The sequence below is a fragment of the Myotis myotis genome, unplaced genomic scaffold (genome assembly GCF_014108235.1).
Source record: "Myotis myotis isolate mMyoMyo1 unplaced genomic scaffold, mMyoMyo1.p scaffold_m19_p_2, whole genome shotgun sequence".
Lineage (NCBI taxonomy): Eukaryota > Metazoa > Chordata > Mammalia > Chiroptera > Vespertilionidae > Myotis > Myotis myotis.
Genome location: NW_023416324.1, coordinates 112,251,434 through 112,277,575, shown reverse-complemented (window position 1 = coordinate 112,277,575; position 26,142 = coordinate 112,251,434). Strand labels below are relative to the sequence as shown.

At 38.3% G+C, this 26,142-nt stretch overlaps 1 protein-coding gene across 6 annotated transcripts in view; it reads right to left on the bottom strand.

Annotated features, from left to right (window-relative positions):
* RNF13 (ring finger protein 13) overlaps positions 1 to 26,142 on the bottom strand; it is a 239,882-nt gene that overhangs the window by 64,978 nt on the left and 148,762 nt on the right. For all 6 annotated transcript variants that reach the window (XM_036348561.1, XM_036348559.1, XM_036348560.1 and 3 more), the window contains one exon: positions 4,777 to 4,882. In XM_036348561.1, coding sequence (XP_036204454.1) covers positions 4,777 to 4,882 — 106 coding nt within the window. The remainder of the gene's footprint in view (positions 1 to 4,776; positions 4,883 to 26,142) is intronic.

Sequence of the window (26,142 nt, the reverse complement as noted above, 5' to 3'; positions counted from 1 at the left end):
AATCCAGGACCCTTCAGGGGAAATCGAGCCTGCCTGCCTGACTGCCTCTAACTGCTCGCCTGCCTGCCTGACTGCCTCTAACTGCTCACCTGCCTGCCTAATCGTCCCTAATTGCCTCTGCCTCAGCCCCCACCATGGCAGCTTCGTCCGGAAGGATGTCTGGAAGGTCGTTTGGCTGTCCGGTCTAATTAGCATATTATGCTTTTATTATTATAGATTATATAGGATATTAATATTATAAATCAATTTTGTCTCTATATTTTATAGCAGACAAAACATGTAATTTCTTAGAAATATAATTTAGTATGAAGAAGTAGACAACCATCTACCAGTAAATGTCCAGGTAACTATGATAAAGGTCAGCAGATTCTAGATGATTTTATTGGCAACCTTCACCAAAAAATCAAGTAAGAGACCATTCCAATTTCAGAAAAATATACTTTAGAAAATGGAAAATAAGAGAAGGCTTCAATTTTATAGGGCTAACTTTGTGTCCAGTTATTTTTATATTATTTAAAACATAGTAAAATATACATAACATTTACTGTTCTATCCATTTTTAAGTGTACAGTTCTATGGCAGTAAGTATACTCAAACTGTGCTACAATCACCACTATCCATCCATAAATCTATTTTTCATCTTGCAAAATTAAAACTCTGTACCCATTAAACAATAATTCCCCATTCTCCCTTTCCTATAGCTCCCAGGAACTACCATTCTACTTTTAGTCTGTGAATCTGACTACCCTAGGTACCACATATAGAATCATACAATATTTGTCCCCTTGTTACTGGCTTATTCACTTGGCATAATGCCCTCTAAGTTCATCCATGTTGTAGCATGTGTCAGAACTTCCTTCCTTAAGGTTGAATAATATTCCACTGTATATACATATCACATTTTGTGAACAATTGCAAATAGTGCTACTATGAACATAGTTTCAACTCCCTACTTTGAATTCTTTTGGGTATATTTCCAAAAGTGGAATTGCTGGATCATATCGTAATTTATGTTTAAATTTTTGAAGAATTGCTGTAGTGGCTGTTCCATTTAACAGTCCTATCAACAGTACTCAAGAGTAGACTCATTGTCTACTTCTGATGCCAAGATTCTTATAGCTTGATAAAACTAAAACTTTCTCTTACCAAGACATTCAGATGGCTAATGTTTTATTTAGGATTATGTACAAATGTAAAACTGAGTAGCCCATATTAGAAATATGAATAATCTAAATGCAAAGACAAAATTTACACATCATGATCAAATAGTTTATCCCAAAAATACAGGATTTTTAAAATTTATAAAACATATTCATGTAATCCGACTTAACACCTTGCTGACTCGCTATTTCAAGACAGAACTCACCCATGCACCCAGCTACTTTTCCATACTTGAATATTAAATGAAAGTATCTAAATAAACTCAAATGTACTTTATTTTGTCATATCTTACATTTATATTACTATATGTCAAAATTAATAAATTGCATATATTTTTATATTTCATTCTTTTAAATATTTTTTAGTGTGATATCTCGTATAACATGTATCTACATGCAATGGTACTAAACAAGTTTTACATACATATCATATTTTACTATTCTTTCCAAGAACATACTTTACACATCCTAGTGGAGTATTTTTACCACTGAATACTGTTTTTTTGTAAAACATGATTTTTTTATTTTCCTGATAATCCGAAGGGTGAATCTTTATTTGAAAACAGTGTAGAGTGCTCTTTTAAAACTCTACATTGCTTTCAGACCCTAAAATTACTTACATTAATGTAAGTGGAAACACAAGTTAACTTGTGACGGGTCAGCAAGGTATTAATAAAGAGAGAAAACCAATGATCATTACAACAGTCAGAAGACATAATTCAGCATCCATTCATTATTTTCTTAAAAAGCAAATAACGCCCTAACTGGTTTGGCTCAGTGGATAGAGCATCGGCCTGTGGACTGAAGGGTCCCAGGTTCGATTCCGGTCAAGGGCATATACCTTGGTTGTGGGCACATCCCCAGTAGGGGGTGTGCAGGAGGCAGCTGATTGAGGTTTCTCTCTCTTTGATGTTTCTAATTCTCTATCCCTCTTCCTTCCACTCTGTAAAAAAAAATCAATAATATATATATATATATATATATATATATATATATATATATATATATATATAAAGCAAATAAAAATTTGGTTTATTTCTAATCCTTACACTGCATTTTTTGTTGTTTTCTTTTTCATGTTTTGCCAGAAAATATAATGCAATGCTAACAGAAGGTACAAACAACAACAGGCAACCTTTTTTTGTTCCTGACTTTCAAGGAAAGGTTTCTAATAATTCTCATTTAATAATGTTTATTTACAGTTTTTAGTCAATAATCTTTATTAGCTTAAGGATATGTACTTCTATTCCCAGTTTACCAAGAGTATTTTTTATTTGTTTGTTGTTCTAACATTCTATACTTCATTGTTTCTACACTGAAAACCCAAGAGAATCAACAAATTCAAATTATCAGAACAGGAGAATTCAGCAAGTTTACAGATATAAAATTACTGTATTAAAATCAATAATGGCCACTGTCCAAATCACAGTTTCTAAATAAAACTCTTCAATAAAAGAAACCAAGGCTCCCTGGATAAATGTCTGATTCTAGGGCTGGGATAAGAAAAAGGTAAGATGAGCCTTAAGCTTCTTATAGTATTAGACAGTAAAGAAGTACTTTAAAAAAAAAAAAAAAAAGGATGTGTTAAATCAAAGGCACACAGAAGTAAGCCTAACATAGTTCCCAATGGCCAAAGCTCAAATAATTTAGACAACAAAAATAAATAATATAGTATTTTACCCAAAGTATAAAATAAACATACATGAGTACTTATTAATGTAAATAAATGAGTGAATAAATAAATGAACAGATAAACAAATAAATAACCCAAAAGAGACACTTCTTCCTTACAAAATAATTCTAAGTAATATATGTATATTCTCCCTACTACCCCCATGAAATGAAGCCTAATTCCTGTCCCTTTCCACCTTTAGGGTTGGGCTATGCTTTGTGCTTCATTTCCAAAGGTAGAACAGAATAAAGAGAAAAATAATAACTTTACATTGGAGAAACCTAGCAAACATTACCTTAACCAAGGGAGGAAGGTTTAGCATCATCAGTGATGTTATGCAGCGATCACATACCCCTGACATAATATGATGAAAAGGGCATTCCAACTCTGATGGAAAATATCAGATTGAGGGACATTCTACAGGATACCTGGCCAGGGCTCCTTAAGAATGTCAAGGTCATGAAAAATAAGGAAAGACTGTCATAGATCAGAGGAGAATGGGAAGATGTGATAACTAAATACAATGGGGTACCCTGGATTGGGTATATTTATGGAAAAACTGGTAGAATCCATACAAAGTCTGGGGTTTAGTTACTGGTAATGTAGCAATGTCAGTTTCTTAGTTTTGATAAATGTACCATTATAATGTAAAATGTTAACAAGAGGAGAAACTAGATGAGAAATGAACAGGAGCTCTCTTCTTTGTGATTTTCCTGTAAATCTTCTTGTTATTCCAAAATTAAGTTTATTGTAAAAAATCAATAATGTCCTTATAGCTTAGTAATAACTAATTAGAAAATGCAATTTCAAAAAAGTCTAACAAAAGACATGCAAAATATTTACAGAAAAATGTTAAACTGATAGATATGAAAGACCTAAATAATTAAAAAGAAAAACCATAGCAGCATAGGACGACTAAACATTTCAAAGATGCCATTTAATTTTTAAATTAATGTATAAACTAAATACAATACTAAACTCATTGGATGTTGATATAAACATTCGTTATCAAAAAAACGTTAGAACAGTGGGATTGTTTTATATTTTTGCAAGTCTCTTTTAATATCTATTTTGGTAGAATACAGAGGGATTCTCATATCTGCTTTTGCCTTCAATTTGTTTTCATAAGACATACCATATAGCCTCTAGAAACCTCCTTTATAAACCCCGAGAGACTGACAGTGATAAAAGCAAAAATATTTTAGTATTATTATGAAAATGATTTTGACCCTGAAGACCCACTAAGAGTCCTGAAGCCATCCTTCGGTAACCAATGTTTTGGTGGTTACCTCAAGCCCTCATACTATTCGCTATTTACATTTTATATAAAAATTTTCAAACATAGAGAAAAATTTAAAGAATTTTTATAAATAAATAACCATATGGCCACTACCTAGATTCTATAACAAATATTTTACTATGCTACTTTTTATCACATATCTATCCATCCCTCTATCTATCCATAAATAAATCCTTTTTTCTATTATTTTTTTACAAAGTAGGTTGCAGTTATCAGTATACTTCCCCCAAATTACTTCACCATGTATATCATTACTTAGAATTTAATTTTTCTAAAAAAAATTCTCTTTTCTTTTGAGGTAAAATTTACATACATTGAAATGCACAAAATTTAACTATATAATTTGGTGAATCAGGCATTAGTACAACCCAAACTTCTCTTGAGAATCAGAACATGACTCAAACCCCAGAAAGTTCCTTCATAGGTGTCCCAGTAAATCCCTCGCCCCTCCCTAACCCTCCAGAAGCAATCACTGTTCTGATTTTTTCTACCAAAATTATCTTTCCTTTTCCAGAACCAGTTATACAAATGGACTCACACAATACATACTTTTTAAATAAAGCAAGGCTTCTATTACTCAATATAGTGTAATTTAGACCATCTATATTATTTTTTTTTAAAGCATTTAAAATAATTTTACCTACCATGAAAATGACTATTAAGATCAGACAGATGCCCACTATGATAAGGAAGGGAATTAGGTAGTATTCCAGAGGAAGACTAAATTCTGGAACTAAGATAATGTGGCCCCTGGAAGAAAAGAGAATTAATACATGAGAAATATTAACAGTTGCCAAATTATGATATTAATCAAAACCAAGGAAGATATTTTTTTAAAGCATTTGGATATTACAATTAAATTCACTGGACACATCTCATTTTCTAATATATAATTTCCAATAACTTAAGGGATGATTTTTCCATTTTTAAATCTATTTCACACATTTGGTCAAAATAATGTCAATATAATTAAAAGAAGCTTTTAGACTGTGTAGGGGAAATCAGCCAATCAATACTTACTGTTCTCCATCCTGAAAACATGTTATATACTGAATTTAGTAACCTAGCAAAAGTATGAATATTTTACATGCAAAACCAACATTAAAATAATGGCAATATCTGAGGTAGTATGTGAAGCACAAACTCCCACTCCAAACAAATTATTGTCCTATGGAGAAATTCTGAAGCCATCAATGGTGAAAATACACTCCCTCCTCCCTCTATGCTTTTGTGAACTTGTTACACCAGAGGCAAATGATACAGTGCTGCACTCTACATTATCTGTGAGGTATGGAGTGGAAAACTGGTAAAGGAATTCAAAGGAGTTTTAGCTTCCTCTCTGTTCTCCATCTTCTCCACTGCTTAACTGGGGGGGAAAAAAAACACAACTTCATGAATATGTATGTTGTCAGGGGAAGGGTGGAGAATGCACATACCTTATATGCTCTATTCCCCCTTGTTATGAACATGTACGTACTGTAATAATTACTATTATAAAAATTAGTAGGTACTCATGAAACGAAACTGTGATCAGAGTTGGCATACTATTTGTGTTGCATGAGCAAATTCTGCACAACACCAAAATCCTGCATTAGAAAATATCCTCAGTCTATTGTACTCCCGTGCTATTGTAACATGGTGCCAGAAACACTACTTTGTTACCCACTGCTGGGTGATTTTTATAGGTAGTGAGGCCAGGTACTTCATAAATCAAGGATTAAATGCAAAACAAAAATTCTCAATTTGATAAAAGAAAATAAAAATAGATTGACTTTTCCCCCCATACAGAGATGCTTAGGACACCATAATACTTAAGAAAAATAACATGAAAGCAAATTATTTCTATTCTAAAGCAATTTTTAAGTCTTTAAACTATTATTTTTATACTCACATCCAAGACACTCTATCAAGCTTCACCAGAAACAAAAACAAACAGAAGAGATGATATCAGAAATTTCGCCCCAATAACTTAAATATTCTCCAAAAACTACTAAGACTGCTAGAATAAAAACAGCTTTTTACTTCAATAATTTTCCAACAGAATACGGATGACAAAATAATGACATGCATTTTTTATGTCTTTACATAAAAAACTGACATGACTGATGGATCAGAAGTGTAAGAAAGAGACAAGAAGGGACTGAGCTGCTCTATTTGATACCATCTCTTTCGCATGAGGTCAGCTCTGTAAGTAATGTCCTTGTTCTTGGCATAAGCCTTCTGGAACCACCCAAGCCAGAGCTGAGATGTGGTGACAGCAGCGCCACTTTTAGGTACAAGAGCCTGTCCATGAGGTGATGATTCTGGGCACACCTCCCTACTCTCACCCCCACCAACCTGCTATAAATGAACACCATTAGGCTTTAGAAGCCAGACTACTGCATATCCTAAATTCAACCCATCACAGCATCTAAATATATCAGCAATAGCAAAGCTTACATTCTTATATTCTGTTATTTCTTCTTTAATAAAAATAATTACAGCCTGAATTAGATAAACACTGTCCTATGAGACAAGTCCCAGAGTTGCTCAGAAATGAATGGAACTGCTAGGTAACAAGTAAGCTAAATGAACAAAGCAGGAAGACCCAGTGAACAAGAAATTCAGAAACTATACTGGAAAGTTCCCATGTGTGTAACCACAGAAACAGAAAGATTCTAGAATTTTCTAGTGTTAAGATTTATAGGTCTGTGTTCTAAATCTAATGTTCTATAACATGTCCTATTAATGCTTGCCTGTTATATCTCAAAACATTTTAGTTTACTATCAAGATATACTGTAAGAAGGAGATTTAAAATGGCAGTGAAGTAAGTGGATGCTACACTGACACACTCCCAGGACCAAATTGGAATTACAACTAAAATACAAACATCCTGAAAAATCAACTGAAGACTAGCTGTAGAGAATACTGATAACCAAGGACATAAATCGGAGATCACATAGAGATTTGTAGGAAGGATGGAGGTGCAAATAGGCGGCCAGGCTCCCACAGATAGCAATTAAAGTTCAGGAGAGATATCTCAGCTGTGGGGATTGCCACTGAGAACTTTGGGATGTAATCCCCAAGCACGGGCCCCCAGGAGAGAGTGCCAGAACTGAGACAGGGGCCCACATAACTCTGGCTGTGAAAAGCAGCAGGATTGTTGCCTGCCAGGGAGAGATGGCTGGAATGCAGGCACCCTCTTAAAGGGCCAGTGCACAAAACTCCATGTGCAGCCATTCACCTTTGGCTCTGGCAAAGGAAGGGCAGAATGGACTGGAGCTGTGTGAGCAGAAGCCAGGGTTTGGGCTCTGGAGTTAGAGCACAAAAGACAGACACCCTGGTTTCCTATGCTGAGACATTCCCTCATACTGTGAAGATCATCTTTCTTAGAAAGACATTTGCTATACAGGTGATTTTTTGCCTAGAAGGAAGACCACTGGCCCACCCTATTGGAAAACGAATTCCCCCACAGTGTGGAGTTTATAAGGCCCGTTAAGAGACAAAAAATAACAGTTAGCCTCCAGGCAGAAGCAACTGCCCCACCCTATTGGAAAAACTCACTACAACTGTGGATGAGAGTGCTTCAAGGCTACTCAAGATAGAATCCAATCAGTCTACAGACAGTGGCAGTCTCTGGAGGCTTTGATTCCTTGCCTGATCTAATTAGTCATAAAGAGCGTTAGACACTGCACTGCACTAAAGATTGAGAGGTGTAGAAGATCTACCTGATACATAGTCACAAACCCAAACAGGCAGCCAAAATGAGGAAACCAAAAAATAAATAAATAAATAACCCCCTAATGAAAGAACAAAAGAATTCTCCAGAAAAAGAGATAAAATGGAGATAAGAAATTTATCTGATATAGAGTTCAGAATAATGATGGTAAAGATGCTCAACAGCATGAGAAAAGATATAGTAACTATGAAAAAAGAACAGTCAGAAATAAAGGATGAAATAGCACTAATAAGAAACACATTGGAGAGAATACACAGCAGATTAGAGGAAACTGAGAATCAGATCAGTGAGTTAAAAGACAGAGTAGAAAAAAATCACTCAATCAGAGAACCAAAAAGAAAAAACAATTAAAAAAAGGAGGACAGCTTAAGGGAAACATAACAATATTCACATATTAGATGTGCAAAAAGAGGCAGAAAAGGAAAAATGGATAGAGAACTTGTTTGAAGAAATAATGGTAGAAAATTTCCCTAACCCCATGAAAAAAAATAGTCACACAAGTTCAGGAGGCACAGAGAACCCCAAGCAAGAAGAACCCAAAAAGGCCCACAGTCAGACACATCATAATTAAAATGCCAAAAGTTAAAGACAAAGAGATAATCTTAAAGGCAGCAAGAGAAAAGCAAAATGTTACCTACAAAGGAGCTCCCATAAAGCTGACAACTGACTTCTCATTAGAAACTCTACAGGTCAGAAAGGAATGGCATGAAGTACTCAAGGTAATAGAAAGCAAGGATCTGAAACCAAGATTACTATATCCAACAAGGCTCTCATTCAGAATAGATGGTGAAATAAAGAGCTTCTCAGAAAACAAAACAAAACAAAAAACAAAACAAAACAAAAAGGCTAAAGGAGTACATCACCAGGAAGCCAGCATTACAAGGGATGGCTATAAGGAAAAGAAGAAACAAAGAGAGAAACCTAGGCATACAGAATTAAAATGGCAGTATATAAGTATCAACATAAACTGATGAACAAAAACAGATCCAGAGACAGAGAAGCATCGATCAGACTGTCAAATCTCAGAGGGAAGGTGGGGTGAGGGGGAGAGATCAACCAAAGAACTTGTATGAATGCATATAAGCCTAACCAATGGACACAGACACCAGGGGGGTGAGGGCATGAGTGGCGGGGTGGGGGAGCCATGGGGGGATAAGAACACATATGTAATACCTTAATCAATAAAGAAAAATTTTTTAATAAAATAAAATAATAATAATTGTAAATGTAAATGGATTAAATGCTCCAATCAAAAGACACAGGGTAGCTAAATGAATACAAAAACATGACCCAACTATATGTGCTGGAAGCCTGTCCATCCTTGCTGCTTGACACAGTCGCTGCAGGAAAGAAACATCTGCACAGCATATGTTTCAAGGGACCTGGCGTATATAGCATACTGTTCTTAATATGTTTGCTCTCCTTAGCGTTATGTGTTTTAACCAAGGTCACCTCTCCGAGAAAGGTTGTTTCCCCAGGTAGGGATTTTTCCCTGAAGTTAGGGAGGGGATAAAACCCCTTAACTAAGTGCCAGGCGGGTAGTTAATCACTTTAACTACAAACAATCACGTTTAAGCTACATAATCTTTACACCCAGGAATGGAGATAAGAAACGCCCTAACCTTTGCAATAGAAACTGACAGGATTAAAATCAACTGGTATAAATACAGATGTAACAAGACAATAAACACCAGAACTTGGCTGGAGATCCTGGCTAGAGATCCTGGCTAGGCTGCTGATGAATTGAACGCTGTCTCCGTGTCATTCCTTCTTCGCAGACTCCATCCACACCTTTGGGGACCCCTGGACCTATTGGGGTTGGACCTCAGCATATATGCTGTCTACAAGAGACCCACCTCACAACTAAAGACTCATACAAGATGAGAGTGAAAGACATGGAAAAAAAAATTCCATGCAAATGGAAAAGAAAGAGAAGCTGGACTAGCAATACTCATATCCAACAAAATAGACTTCAAAACGGACAACAAAAATCACTATATAATACTAAAGGGATTGATCCAACAAGAGGATATAACCCTGGTAAAATATATGCACCCAATATAGGAGCACCTAAATATATAAAAAAAATTCTAGAGGACTTTTAAGTGAGATATCTACAATAGTGTTAGAGTAGGGGACTTTAACACCCTGCTGACTTCACTGGAAAGATCTTCCAGACAAAATATTAACAAGGAAACAGTGACTCTAAAGGACAGATGGATTTAACTGACATTTATAGAACATTTCACCCCAAAGCTGCAGAATATACATTCTTCTCAAGTACACAAAGATCATTCACGAAGATAGAAGACATGTTAGGAACCAAAGAACTTGCAAGTTCAAGAAATTGAAATCATGTTAAGCATCTTCTTAGATAACAGTGGAATGAAATTAGAAATCAACTACAGTAAAAACACCCCCAAAACATTCAAACATATGGAGGCAAAATATAATGTTATCATACAATCAATGGGTTACCAATGACATCAAGAAAGAAATCAAAACCTTGCTGGAAACCAATGAAAATGAACACACAACAACTTAAAATCTCTGGGACACAGCAAACCTACCTCAAAAAAAAAAAAAAAAAAAAAAAAACACAAGAAAAATTAACAGCAAACTATTTAACCCTAAAACTTAAAGAATTAGAAAGAGAACAAAAGAAAAGCCCAAAGTAAGTAGAAGGAAGGATATAATAAAGACTAGAGCATAAATAAATGACAGAGACTAAAAATAATCCTATCTAATAAAAGAGAAACATGCAAATTGACCATAACCCCGACACCCTTCCCATTGGCTAATCAGCAGGATATGCAAATTAACTGCCAACCAAGATGGCGGCCGGCAGCCACGCAGCTGAAGCGAACAGGAGGCTTGCTTGCTCCAGAGGAAGCCAATGTTCCTGGCCTGCCGCCGCCGGCCTCTGAGCTGCACTCTAAGCAACTATGTTGCAATTATAGAAGCTAAACAAGCTCCAGAGACCTGCTTTCAGCCAGCTTCGGCCTCAGAACTTAGAGCTGCTGTAATGGCAACAGAGTTTCAATTATAGAAGCCAAACAGATCCAGAAACCTGCTTTCAGCCCTCAGAGCTGGAGCCTGCTCTCAGCTCCAGTGACATCTATAGAAGGTAAATAAATCCCAGAATTAAAAAAAAAAAAAAAAGAAAAAAAGGAGAGGCTGGGAGCTTAAGTTGCCTCCAGCCTGAAAATGGCTCTCAGGCCCTCACCCAGACTGGCCAGGCACCCCAGTGGGGACCCCCACCCTGAAGGGGGTGTGACCAGCTGCAAACAGCCTTCAGCCCATCATCCAGGCTGGCCAGGCACCCAAGCGGGACCCCCACCCTGATCTGGGACACTTTCAGGGCAAACCAGCTGGCCCCCACCCCAGGCCTCTACCCTATACTACAGGCAGGGCAGGACAGCGCGAGCTGCCATCCGGGCCCCATGTGCAGCCCTGGGCAGCGGGGCATAAGCCCTGCCCCCAGCCAGGACCCCTGTGTGGCACCTGAGCCCCCAGCCGGGACCCCCAGCCACCTAAGCCCTGTACTGCTATGCCCAGCCCCCAGCCGGGACCCTATGACTATTGGAAAGCAGGAAAGTGCCGCTAGGCCCTGGGTCGCTGTGGTGATCTGGCCATCGATAAGTAGTAAAGTGCGGCCTGTAGGCAACCCCCAGCTGTGACTGATCCGGGAGCAGGAAAGCAAGCCCCGCTTGCGGGCAGCCCCCATCTGCACCTTCTCCCCAGTCGCCATGAGGATCCGGGAGCAGGAAAGCAAACCTGGCCTGTGGGCAGCCCCAAACTTTCCCAGCTCCACTGTCGCCATGGTGATCCGGGAGCAGGAAAGTAAGCCTGGCCTGTGGGCAGCCCCAAGCTGGGCCTGATACGGGAGCAGGAAAGCCCGGCCTGCGGGCAACCCCCAGCTGGGCCTGCTCCCCAGTTGCCATGGGGATCCAGGAGCAGGAGAGCAACCCCAGCCTGCGGGCAGCTCCAAGCTGGGCCTGCTCCCCGGTTGCCATGGAAACCTGAGAGCAGGAAAGCCTGGCTTGCAAGCAGCACCCCCATCCTGGCCATAGCTCAAGGGAGAGTACAACATGCAGTGGAGGCCAGGAGCCTGAGAGATCAACACAGAGGGGCTCCTGCTCCAAGCCTCCATGGTGTGGCTGGGGGCAGGCCCCCAGCAGACACACACACACACACACACACACATACACACACACACATACACACACACCAGACACAATGCCTGCTCTGAGCCTCCAATATGGTTGGGGGCAGACCCCCAGTGGGGACACACACACACCCACACACACACACGGGATGCCTGCTCCAAGCCTCTGCTGCCAGACTGTGACCATCAGTAGGACATCCACTGAGGGCTCCCGGACTGTGAGAAGGGCAGGCTGGGCTGAGGGAATCCCACCCCCCAGTTTAGAATTTCATGCACCGGGCCTCTAGTCTTCACTAATAAAAGAGAAACATGCAAATTAACCATCACTCTGCCACTCCACTACACCCACCAGCCAATCAGAGCGACTATGCAAATTAACCCAACAAAGATGGCGGTTAATTTGCATACACAGGCATGGAGCGAATATTGAAGACAACTGGAGATTGCAGCGGCCATGGAGCTGGAGCAAGCAGGAGGCTTGGGTTGCTCCCGGCAACGGAGGAAGCCAAGCTTCCTGCCGGCCCTGGGCTCCGCTCAAGGAGGGGCTAGGGGCCTGGGTCACCAGGGGCGACCCAGGATTCCAGTCCACCCTGGGCTCCGTTCGAGGAGCTGGAAAAAAAAATGAGGGACTGGGAGCAGCCGGAGCGGAGAAGCCAAGCCTCGCTGCTGAGGCCACAGCAGAGAAGCCAAGCCTCACTGCTGTGGCCGGACCAAAGGCCTGGGTCCCGGGTGCCAGAGGAAAACCGGTGCCAGCAGCCAGGGGAAGGAAGGCCTATTGCGCAAATCTTCGTGCAATGGGCCACTAGTAATAATAATAATACCCCCAAAAAATCAATGAACCCAAGAGCTGGTTCTTTGAAAGGATAAATAAGATTGATGAACCATTAGCCAGATCAGTCAAGAAACAAAGAGAGAGTACCCAAATAAATAAAATCAGAAATAAATGCAATGAAGTAACCACTGACACCACAAAAATACAGACGATTTAAGAAAATAGTATAAAAAACTATATGCCAATAAGCTGAACAATGTGGGTGAAATGGAGAGATTCCTAGGAAAATACAATTTACAAAACCAAATCTGGAAGAATCAGAAAACCTGAATAGGCCAACAACAACTGAAATTGAAACAATAATAAAAGAGCTCCTAGCAAACAAAATCCCAGGTCCAAGTGGCTTCACAGGGGAGTTTTACCAAACATTCAAAGAAGAACTAACACCTATACTCCTCAAACTATATAAAAAATTCCAGGAGGAAAGAACACTTCCAAGCTGGTTTTATGAGGCCAGTATTATCTTAATTCCAAAAACAAATAAAAACACTACAAAGAAAGAGAATTACAGGGCAATATCCCTGATGAACGTAGACACTAAAATCCTCAACAAAATATTAGCAAATGAGATCAAGCAATATATTAAAAAAATCATACCCCATGACAATGTTGGATTTATTCCAGGGATGCAAGGATGGTACAATATTTTCAAATCAATAGACATGATACATCACATAAATTGCAAGACAAAAATCACATGATCATATCAATAGACACAGAAAAAGCATTTGACAAAATCCAGCACCATTTTTGATAAAAATTTTCAGCAAAGTGGAATAGAGGGAGCATATCTCAACATGATAAAGGGCATATATGACAAACTGACAGCCAACATCATACTGAAAGAACAAAAACTAATACCTCTTCCCCGAAGAACAGGAACAAGACACAGAGATGTCCACTTCCCCCACTCTTATTCAACATAGTACTGGAAGTCCTAGCCACAACAACCAGACAAGAAGAAATAAAGGGCATCCAAATTGGAAAGGAGTACAAGTCTCATTATTCACAGATGACATGATATTGTACATAGAAAACCCTAAAGACTCCACCAAAAAACTACTAGATTTAATTTGGCAATGTAGCAGGATACAAAATCAACACCCCAAAATCAATGGCTTTTTTATACAACAATAATGAATTCTCAGAAAGAGAAACCAAACAAATAATCCCAATCACCATTGCAACAAAAAAAAATTAAGATACTTAGGAATAAACTTAACCAAGGAGGTAAAAGACCTGTACTCCGAAAACCACAGAACATTGGAAAAAGAGATAAGAGAAAGATATAACCAAGTGGAAGAATATACCATGATCATGGATTGGTAGAAATCAATATCATTAAAATGTCCATACTACCCAAGACAATCTATAGACTCAATGCAATCCCTATTAAAATACCAACAGTATATTTCACAGATCTAGAGCAAATACTCCAAAAATTTATATGGAACTGTAAGGCCTTGTCTAGAGTACGCTGGATATCCAAGGCCACTCAGAGAATGGGAATCTTAAAGTATCCAAGGCTAAGATAGTATACACAGGTGCAACGACACAGTAATCTCAAGTTACACTGTGCAAACGTGCTCTTCTATAACCCAAATGATTGATGTCACCATTTGGCAGAAAGCCTCTTTTGTCTAAGTAGCACTAACGTATGTTACTGAGACTTCTATAGTGAGTTAGCTTAGATGTGCCTACTATGAGAGGCTGTAGGTCCAGAGGCAGTGCGCAGCTGCTCAGATAATGGCTGTAGGTACAGAGGCTACTGCTATGTAGAAAAGATGTATTGTTAACTAGCCAGTGTATGGCTGCCTACTGTATGGGACTTTACTTTGAAGAACTGCTTTGTCTAATAGCTCCTTGTAGAAGAACTGCTTTGTCTAATAGCTACATGGCCACTAGCTTCTACAATAAAGACTCTCTTATCTACCCACAACTTCTCATGGCTTCTTCATTTATCACCCGGCATTCAAGGAGGCCCAGCCCTGGCAGAGAGGCTTGGACCCAACAATTGGCATAGCAGGACAGGATCAGGAGCTGTGCTTCCAACAATGGCACAGCGAGCAGAGAATATAGGAGGAAATGATACAGCAAGCAGGGTTCAAGAAGGAAAGTGCTCTAACAATGGAACCAAAAAAGACACTGAATAGCTGCAGTAATCTTAAGAAAGAACAAAGTTGGAGGAATCACAATACCAGATATCAAGCTACACTACAAAGCCACTATAATCAAAATAGCCTACAGGCACAAGAAGAGGCATATAGATCAATGGAATAGAAGACCCCAGAAATCGATCCAAGCTATTACACTCAATTAATATTTGACAAAGGAGGCAAGAGCATACAATGGAGTCAAGAGAATTTCTTCAATAAATGTCATTGGGAAAACTGGACAAATACATGCAAAAAAATGAAACTATACCACCAACTTATACCATACACAAAAATAAACTCAAAATTATAAGAGACTTAGATGTAAGTTGGGAAACCATAAAAATCTTATAAGAAGCCATAGGCAGCAAAATCTCAGACATCTCTTGTTATCAATATGTTTACAGTTACATCTCCTAGGGCAAAGGAAACTAAGGAAAAAATAAACAAATTGGGCTACATCAAAATAAAAAGCTTCTGCTCAGCAAAAGAATCCATCAACAAAATGAAAAGGGAGCCCACTGTTTGGGAGAACATATTTGGCAATGATACATCTGATGAAGGGTTCATATCCAAAATATATAAGGAACTCATACAACTTAACAAAAGGAAGACAAACAATCCAATTAAAAAATGGGCAATAGATCTGAATGGACACTTCTCCAAAGTGGACACACAGATGGCCGACATTTGAAAAAATGCTCAAAATCACTGATCATCAGAGAGATGCAAATTAAAACGATAATGAAGTATCAGCTCACACTTGTTAGAATGGCTACCATCAACAAATCAATAAATGACAAGTGCTGGCGAGCATGTGGAGAAAAGGGAACACTAGTACACTGCTGGTAGGAATGCAGACTGGTACAGCCATTATGGAAAACAGTATGGAGTTTCTTAAAAAATTAAATATGGAACTGCCATTTGACGCAGTGTTCCCACTTCTAGGAATATATCCTGAGAAACCTGAAACACCAATCAGAAAGAATGTATGCACCTCTATGTTCATAGCAGCACAATTTACAATAGCTAAGATCTGGAAACAGCCCAAGTGCCCATCCGTAGATGAGTGGATAAAAAAGCTATGGTACATTGATATCACAGAATACTATGCAGCATTAAAAAAGGTGAGTTTCTTACCCTTTGAGATAGCCTGGAGGGACTTGGAGAGTATCATACTAAGTGAAATAAGTCAGTCAAAGACAAGTATCACATCATTTCACTCATATATGGAATCTAATTAACAAAATAAACTGATGAATGGAATAAATCCAGAGACACAGAAGCATTGAACAGAGTGAAGAATCTCAGAGGGAAGGTGGGGGAGGGTGGATAGGCAGAAGGTAATGAACCAAAGAATGTATATATATGCATAACCAATGCGCACAGACAATAGGGTGGTGAAAGCCTGAGGTGGGGGTGGGGGTGGGGAGGGGTGGGGATGGACTGGAAGGGGTCAATGGGGGAAAAAAGGGACCATATGTAATACTTTCAACAATAAAATTTTTTAAAATTTAAATAAATAAATAAATAAAGATATACTGTAAGAATTTTTCAAGGAATTATAATTGTTAGAAGATTTTAAGCATCTTAAAAGCCAAATGCACATTCAAGATATACTTTTTCTTAATGAAATTGCTAATGGTGGGAGGGTGACATTGATGGTGATATATGATGGAGAACTATAGCAGAATATTGGTCATCCAGCTTTATTGCTATTTCCTCTGTCTGTCCAATCTCCCACAGCTGAGCCTGCCAATTCATTCCTGTCCCATTCATCTCAGATCAATTTGTATTTGAAAAAAATATTCAAACAGCTTCAGTATCTTACCACACAACCTCCATGTCTGTCCTAAACAGAACACAGTCCATGAGCACTGCAGCTGAGATTTGCTCAAATACTATCTTATTCTCATTTCAATGATTTCCCAAGTAAATTTCACACCAGGTGTCTCAGCCTGAACTTATAATAATAATCACTCCAATTTCCCAAACCCTCTGCTGATACATGAGATATTGCCTTATTATCTGTTTTCATATCCACTCCCATCATCTTGTTTCAAAGAGCTATAGCCAAACTACTAAGCCTTAATGGATGTGCAACCACACACCAAAGCCATCCTTCCTAGAAACCGACTTTCCAGGCAAGGACCTGTGATCAGCCCAACTGCTGAGCACCCTTAGTATTGCAGATGACTACTTGCCTGAAATTGCCCCTTTCAGACAAAGCTCACAATCTCCTCACCAACATCCAACAATCCCTACTAGACAGGCCCACTGCTCAGTTGTGTCCACACTTGTGGCACACCCTGTTCTGTTGCCAGCACAGTGCTCTGTTTTGCTGAAGAATCCTGAGATGGCACAACAGCAATTTAATTTTGCCAGCATTTACTGAATGTGCTGTCATTGTTCCTGATGCTAAGGACAAAATATGAAAAATTAGAGTCCATAAATATGAGAGAGAAGATGCAGAGTTTAGAGTCAAAAGGAACACGGTTCTTTATTCTCACCCTTGATTTTCAAAAGAGAAAATAGGCCCATGAAGATTAAATGATTCCCTAAAGGCCATACCCTAACAATATCTCCAGTACATCTTGCTATTCACTAGGATCAAAAATAATTCTTTACAGTGCCCACAATTATCAAAAGTTGTGTGTCATCCAAGATATTATCTCTCCTACTAAAAAGTTACTAGATGAGTTTAATTTTTAAAAGACCAAAATAAACAAAGGACATCCTATATAATAAAGAGGTAATATGCAAATTGACCATCACTCCAACACACAAGATGGCCACCGCCATGTGGACACAAGATGGCCTCCATAAGATGGTCAGCAGGGGAGGGCAGTTGGGAGGGACCAAGCCTGCAATGGAAAGCAGTTGGAGGCGATCAGGCCTGCAGGGGAGGAGAGTTGGGGGCAACCAGGCCAGCAGGGAAGAGCAGTTAGGGATGACCAGGCCAGCAGGGGAGGACAGTTAGGGGCAATCAGGCCAGCAGGGGAGCAGTTAGTTGTCAATCAGACTGTCAGGGGAGTGGTTAAGGGCTGATCAGGCTGGCAGGCAGGCGAGCAGTGGGATGCCAGCAGTCCTGGATTGTGAGAGGAATGTTTCACTGCCCGTTTAGGCCCAATCCCACTGGCATCGGGCCTAAAGGGCAGTTGGACATCCCTTGAGGGGTCCCATATTGGAGAGAGTGCAGGCTGGGCGGAGGGACACACACACCCCTGCATGAATTTCGTGCACCAGGCCGCTAGTCAGTCTATACAAATGTTTTCTATGAATAAAGAAATGCTAATTTAACCAATGAATTTTCTTATCATAATGATAACTAATAAAAAAGGTAATATATATTATTGGCAAAGGTTGAAGAAAACACTGGCTTTATTAAAATTTTGGTGGAAACATAACTGATTCACATTTTTTGGAGGACAATAAGATAATTTTTAAGTTGTTATACTCCAGCAATTGCACTTGCAGGTGCTTTTGATGAATAAACATTTGAACAATTGCTCATGATGTATGATCAAAGATGTTATCATAGCACTCTGTAAAACAGACAAAATTGGCTGCCTGGCTGGTGTGGCTCAGTGGTTGAGCATTGACCAATGTATTAGGAAGTCACAGTTCGCTTCCAGGTCAGGGCACATGTCTGGGGTTACAGGCTCAATCCCCAGTTGGGGGTGTGCAGCAGGCAGCCAATAGATGATTCTGTCTTTCCCTCTCCTGTCCTCTTTCTGAAATCAGTAAGGACATATTTTTAAAAAGACATGAAATGAAACAACATCCGCATCATAGGGGTAACAGTGAGGGAAAAAAGTGAGCAAAGGATAGAAAACCTGTTTGAAGAAATAATGACAGAAAATTTAACTAACCTGATGAAGGAAGAAAGCCGCACAATTTCAGGATGCATAGAAGGTACCAGTAAAGATGAACCCAAAGAGACCCACTCTGAGGCACATCAGAATTAAAATGTGAAACATTAAAGACAAAGAGAAAATCTTAAGGGCAGCAAGAGAGAGGCAGTCAGTGACCTACAAAGGAGCTTCCATAAGGCTGTCAGCTGATTTTTCAACAGAAACACTATAGGCCAGAAGGGAATGTCAAGAAATATTTAGAGCAACGAAAAGCAAGGGTCTAAAACCAAGACTACTCTATCCAGCAAGGCTATCATTCAAAATTGAAAGTGAAATAGAGAGCTTCCAAGACAAAAAAGGCGAAAGGAGTTTATCACCACCAAATCTGCAATGCAAGAAATGTTAAAGGGACTGCAGTAAGAAGAAGAAAGAGAGGAACATAGCCATTAGGAATAAAATTGGCAATAAATAAATACATATCAATAATAACCTTTAATGTAAATGGATTACATGCTCCAATCAAAAGACAGAGAGATAGCTAAATGGATAAGAAAACAGAACCCATAGAAATACTAACTACAAGATGCCGGGAGCCGGTCCATGCTTGCTGTTTCAAGGGACCTGGCATATATGGCATACTGTTCTTAATATGTTTGCTCACCTTCTTGGCACTATGTGTTTTAACCAAGGTCTCTGAGAAAGGTTGTTTCCCCAGGTAGGGATTTTCCCCTGAAGTTAGGGAGGGAATAAAACCTCTTAACTAATGCCAGGTGGGTAATTAATCACTTTAACTATGAACAATCATGCTTAAGCTACATAATCTTTACTCCCTGGAATGGAGATAAGAAACGCCCTAACCTTTGTAATAGAGATTGATAGGATTGAATCAACTGGTATAAATACAGATGTAATAAGACAGCAAGAGACAGAACTTAGAACACAGAACTTAGAATACAGAGCTTAGAACACAGAACTAAGAAGAAGACAGAACCAGGAGGCACAGAACCTACACAGAACGTTCTCTAGAGACAGAAGAACTTCGCTGGAGAGAACATGGCAAAAGATCCTGGACAGAAACTGGCCTCAGAACCTAGAGACAGAACCTAGCAAGAGAACATGGCAAAAGATCCTGGACTGAACCTGACTACAGAAATTGGCAAGAGAACCTGACTAGAACCTGGTGACTGAACCTGGCTGGAGAACCTGGACAGAACCTGGCTGGAGAACCTAGCAAGAGAACATGGCTACAGAACCTGGCTGGAGAACCTGGAGAACCTAGCAAGAGAACATGGACACAGAACCTGGCTGGAGATCCTAAGCAGAACTTCGCTGGAGATTCAGACCAGAACTTGGCTGGAGATCCTGGCTAGGCTGCTGATCAACTGAACACTGTCTCCGTGTCCTTCCTTCTTTGCCGACTCCGTCTACACCTTTGGGGACCCCTGGACCTGCTGGGGTTGGACTCCGGCAACAAGAGACCCCCTTAGAACAAAAGACTCACACGGGATGAAAATGAAGGGATAGAAATAACTTTTACATGAAAATGGAAACAAAACAAAACAAAACAAAAAAGCAGGTGTGACAATATTCATATCTGACAAAATAGACTTCAAGGCAAAGGGCATAACAGGAGGTGAAGAAGGCCACTACATAATACTTAAAGGATAGTTCTAGCCCTAACCAGTTTGGCTCAATGGATAGAGCGTTGGCCTGCGGACTCAAGGGTCCCAGGTTCGATACTGGTCAAGGGCATGTACCTTGGTTGCAGGCACATACCCAGTAGGGGTTGTGCAGGAGGCAGCTGATCGATGTTTCTCTCTCATCGATGTTTCTAACTCTCTATCCCTCTCCCTTCCTCTCTGTAAAAAATCAATAAAATATATATATATTTTTTAAAAGGATAGTTCCAACAAGAGGATATAACCCTGGTAAATATTTATGCACCCAATATAGGAGCAGATAAATAAATAAAAATAAAAATAAAACTTCTAGAGGGCTTTATGGGAGAGATCAACAGCAATACAGTCATAGTAGGGGACTTTAACACCCCACTGACATCACTGGATAGTCAGTCTTACAGTAAAAAAATCAATAAGGAAACAGTGACCTTAAATAACACATTAGATCAGGTGGAGTGAATTCACATTTACAGAAAATTTTGCCCAAAGATGCAGAAAATACATTCTTCTCAAGTACACATGGGATATTTACCAAGGCAGACCACATGTTAGGACACAAACTAAGTCTCTACAAGTTCAAGAAGATTGAAATCATATGAACTAATTTCTCGGATCACAATGACATGAACCTAGAAATCAACTACAATAAAAACATTAAAAAACATTCAAACACATAGAAGCTAAATAGCATATTAAACAATGAATGGGTGGGTTACTAATGACATAAAAGAAGAAATCAAAAACTTCCTGGAAATAAAAATGAACCCAAAATCTGTGGAACACAGCAAAAGCAGTCTGGAAAGAAAAATTCATAGCATGCAGGACTACCTCAAGAAAAAACAAAAAGCTCTACTAAACTATCTAAATGTACAACTAAAAGAATTAGAAAGAACACAACAAGAAAAGACCAAAGTAAGTAGAAGTAGGAAATAATAAAGAGCAGAGCATAAATAAGTGGCATAGAGACTAAAAAAACATATATATATATAATCAATGAAACCAAGAGCTCATTCTTTGAAAAGATAAACAAGGTTGGTGAACCTTTAGCCAGACTCATCAAGAAACAAAGAGAGAGGACCCAAATAAATAAAATCAAAAATGAAAGAGGCAAAGTTACAACTAACACTACAGAAATACAAAAGATTATAAGAAGATACTATTAACATCTATTTGCCAACAAACTGGACAACTTGGGAAAAAAGGACAAATTCCTGGAAAGATACAGTCTTCCAAAAATCAATCAGGAGAAATAAAAAAAAAAACCTGGATAGACCAATAAAAATAATTAAATTGAATCAATAATAATAATTAAAAAAAAAAAACTCCCAGCAAACAAAAGCCCTGGTCCAGACAGCTTCACAGTGCAGTTTTACCAAACATTCAAAGAAGAATTAACACCTACCCTCCTCAAACTATTCCATAACATTCAAGAGAAAGGAAGACTTCCAAGCACTTTTTACCAGGCCAACATTATCCTAATTCCAAAACTAGATAAAGACACTACAAAGAAAGAGAATTACAGGCCAATATCTCTGATAAACATAGATGCTAAAATCCTCAACAAAATATTACAAATTGAATCCAGCAATACATTAAAAAGATCATACCCAATGACCAAGTGGGATTTATTCCAGGGAAGCTAGGCTGGTACAATATCCATAAATCAATAAATGTGATACATCGTATGAATAAAATGAATGATAAAAATCACATGATCATATTAATACTAGGTGTACCAGTTAATGATGCGGATTTTTTTCACTAGATGGAGTTACACATATGTTGATATATATGCGATTTGATACTTATGTTATTTTGTTGTATTGACAGCAAGCTTTAAAACTTCATATGTCAAATTTGCTGAAGGTGTTAACATCAGATATTTTTACGCTTAAAATGTCAAATTTCGTGCCAAAAATAAGAGCATTTGTGGGAAGTTTTAATTCATTATTTTGAAGAAAAGCGCTGCTGAAAGTTATCATATACTTCAGAAAGCGTATAGTTTACATGCTCCATCTCAAGGTACTTGTGAACACTGGTTTAAATGCTTTATAAGTGATTATTTCGATGTGAAAGACAAAGAACGTCCAGGTCAACTGAAAAAGTTTGAAGACCAACAATTACAAGCATTTCTGGATGAAGATGCATGTCAAACTCAAAAACAACTTGCAGAAAGATTAAACGTTGCTCAGCAAACAATTTCTGATCATTTACAAGCAATGGGGAAGATTTTAAAGGAAGGAAAATGGGTGCCACATCCACTGAACAAAAGACAAATGGAAAACCGAAAAGTCATCAGTAAAATGTTGCTTCAACGGGCATAAAAGAAAGTCTTTTTTGCATCGAATTGTGACTGGTGATGAAAAGTGGATTTATTTTGAGAATCCCAAATGCACAAAATCATGGGTTGATGCCAGTCAACCATCAACATTGACTGCAAGGCCAAATTGCTTTGGAAAGAAGACAATGCTCTGCGTTTGGTAGGATCAGGATGGTGTGGTGTATTATGAGCTTCTAAAACTAGGTGAAAGCGTTAATACTGATCACTACCGACAACAAATAATCAATTTGAACCACGCTTTTGATTGTAAAATGACCAGAATGGGCCAAAAGACACGGTAAAGTAATTTTGCTTCATGATAACACACCATCACACACTTCAAAACCAGATAAAGATACACTAAAAGATCTTGCCTGGGAAGTATTAACCCACCCGCTGTATTCACCAGAACTTGCTCCTTCAGATTACCACTTGTTCTGATCGATGGCACATGCACTTTCTGAGCAGCACTTCAAAATGTACAAAGTGGAAAATTGGGTCTCTGGATGGTTTGCCTCAAAACAAGAAAAGTTCTATTGGGACAGCGTCCACAAATTACCTGAACGATGGGGGAAATGTGTAGCTAGCGATGGACATTACTTTGAATAAAGCACTTTTGATGTTTCTTTTGAAATTATCATGTTTTCTTTGATTATAAAATCCGCCATTATTAACCGGTACACCTAGTAAACACAGAAAAAGCATTAGAAAAATCACAGCTCACATTTTTGATAAAAACTCTCAGCAAAGTGGGAATAGAGGAAATATATCTCCACAGAATAAAGGCTATATATAACAAACCTACAGTGAACATCATACTCAATGGGCAAAAACTAAAACCATTTCCCCTAAGAACAGGAAGACAGGAATATCCACTTTCAACGCTCTTATTCAACATAGAACTGGAAGTCCTAGCCATAGCAATCAGACAAGAAGAATGAATAAAAGGCATCCAAATTGGAAAGGAGGAAGTAAAACTCTCATTATTTACAGATTACATGATACTGTACATAGAAAGATTCCACCAAAAAAAAATGCTATATTAAAAATGAATTTGGCAAGGTGGCAGGATATAAAATTAACATTCAGAAATCTATGGCATTTTTATACACCAATAATGAACTCTCAGAAAGAGTAACTAAGAAAATAATCAAATTTACATTGCTACAACAATAAATAAAGGTACCTAGGAGTAAAATCATCCATGGAGGTTAAAGACCTGTATTCAGAAAACTATAAGATATGGAAAAAAGAAACAGAGGAAGATACAAACAAGTAGCAGCATAAATCATATTCATTGATTGGAATAATTAACATCATTAAAATGTTCATACTACTCAAAGAAATCTATAGATTCAATGCAATCTCTGTTAAAATACTGTCTGCATATTTCTCAGATCTAGAACAAATATTTGAAAAATTTATATAGAACCAAAAAAGACCCAGAATAGCCTCAGCAATCTTGAAGAAAGAAAAACAAAGCTGGATGGATTACAATATCAGATATCAAAGTATACTACAAAGTCACTGTAATCAAAACAGCCTGGTACCGGTAAAAGAACAGGCATATAGAACAATGGAACAGAACCAAGACCCCAGAATTTGACCCACACCATTATGGTCAATTAATATTTGACAAAGGATGCAAGAGCATACAGTGGAGTAAAGACAGTATATTCAATAAGTGGTGTTGGAAAAACTGGACAGGTATATGTAAGAAAATGCAACTAGATCACCAACTTACACACCATACACAAGCATGTACTCAAAATGGATAAAAGACTTGAAACCATAAAAATCCTAGAAGGAAAAACATAGGTAGTAAAATCTCAGACATCTCAGGTAGCAGAATTTTCACCAATACATCATCTAAGGCAAGAGAAACAAAGAAAACAATAATGTGACTACATCAAACTAAAAAGCTTCTGCACAGCAAAAGAAACCATTCTCAAAATGAAAAGAAAACCCACTGTATGGCAACGATACATCTGATAAGGGGTTCATTGTAAGAACTCATACAATTTAACAAAAGGAAGACAAACAATCCAATTAAAAAATGGCAATGGAACTGAATAGACACTTCTCCAAAGAGGACATACAGATGACCAAAAGTTATATGAAAAAAAATGCTCAACATCACTAATCATCAGAGAGATGCAAATTAAAACTACAATGAGGTATCACCTCACACCAGCCACAATGGCTATCGTCAATAGATCAACAAACAGCAAATGATGGATAGGATCTGGGGAAAAGGGAACCCTAGTACACCGCTGATGGGAATGTAAACTGATGCAGCCACTTTGGAAAACATTATGGAGTTTTCTTAAAAAATTAAAAATTGAACTGCTGTTTAACCCAGCAATCCCACTTCAGGGAATACATCCTAAGAATTCGAAACACCAATCAGAAAGAATATATGCACCCCTATCTTCATAGCAGAGTTGTTTAAAATAGCCAAGTTCTGGAAACAGCCTAAGTGTCCATCAGTAGATGAGTGGACATAAAAGCTGTGGTACATTTACACAATGGAATACTATACAGCAGTAAAAAAAGAAGGATCTCTTACCCTTTGAGACAGCATGGATGAACATGGAGACTGTTATGCTAAGCAAAATAAGTCAGTCAAATATAAATATCACATGATCTCACTTATATGTGGACTCTAATGAGAAAAATAAACTGATAAAATAGGTCCAGAGACAAGGATGCATGGAACAGACTGTCAGATTTCATAGAGAGTGGAGGATGGAAGGCAGGAAGAGATTAACCAAAGTACTTCTATACTTACATGAATAGCTCATGGTCATAGATAATAATGTGGTGAAGGTCTAAGGTTGGGGAGGGGACCAAGTGGAGGGGAGAAAATGGGGGCACATCTGTAATACTGTCAACAATAAAAATAAATTTAAAAAAAACACAACATAATTTGACTTTTATGATACACCTTAAGCAGAGAAGGAACTGTTTTTTATAAATGTTCAAAGCAGTGTTGGTATTGAGTCTCTTTGTGTGTATTATGTAATTTAAAGAGAATATAAATAACTATATTGGTGTCTTCAAGCACAGAAAAATAAAATGCAGTTGTAAGAAAGTAAAGTAAAATCCTATAGCCCTGAATTTAAATTGGAAATAATAGTACGCACTCATGATTCATTTTATCTTTAAAAACATAGATGGCTCAGTGGATTACAGTGTCATCCAGCACACCAAAAGTCTGTAGGTTTGATTTCCAGTCAGGGCACATATCTAGGGGTGTTGATGCCTGGTCTCGGTACATACAGG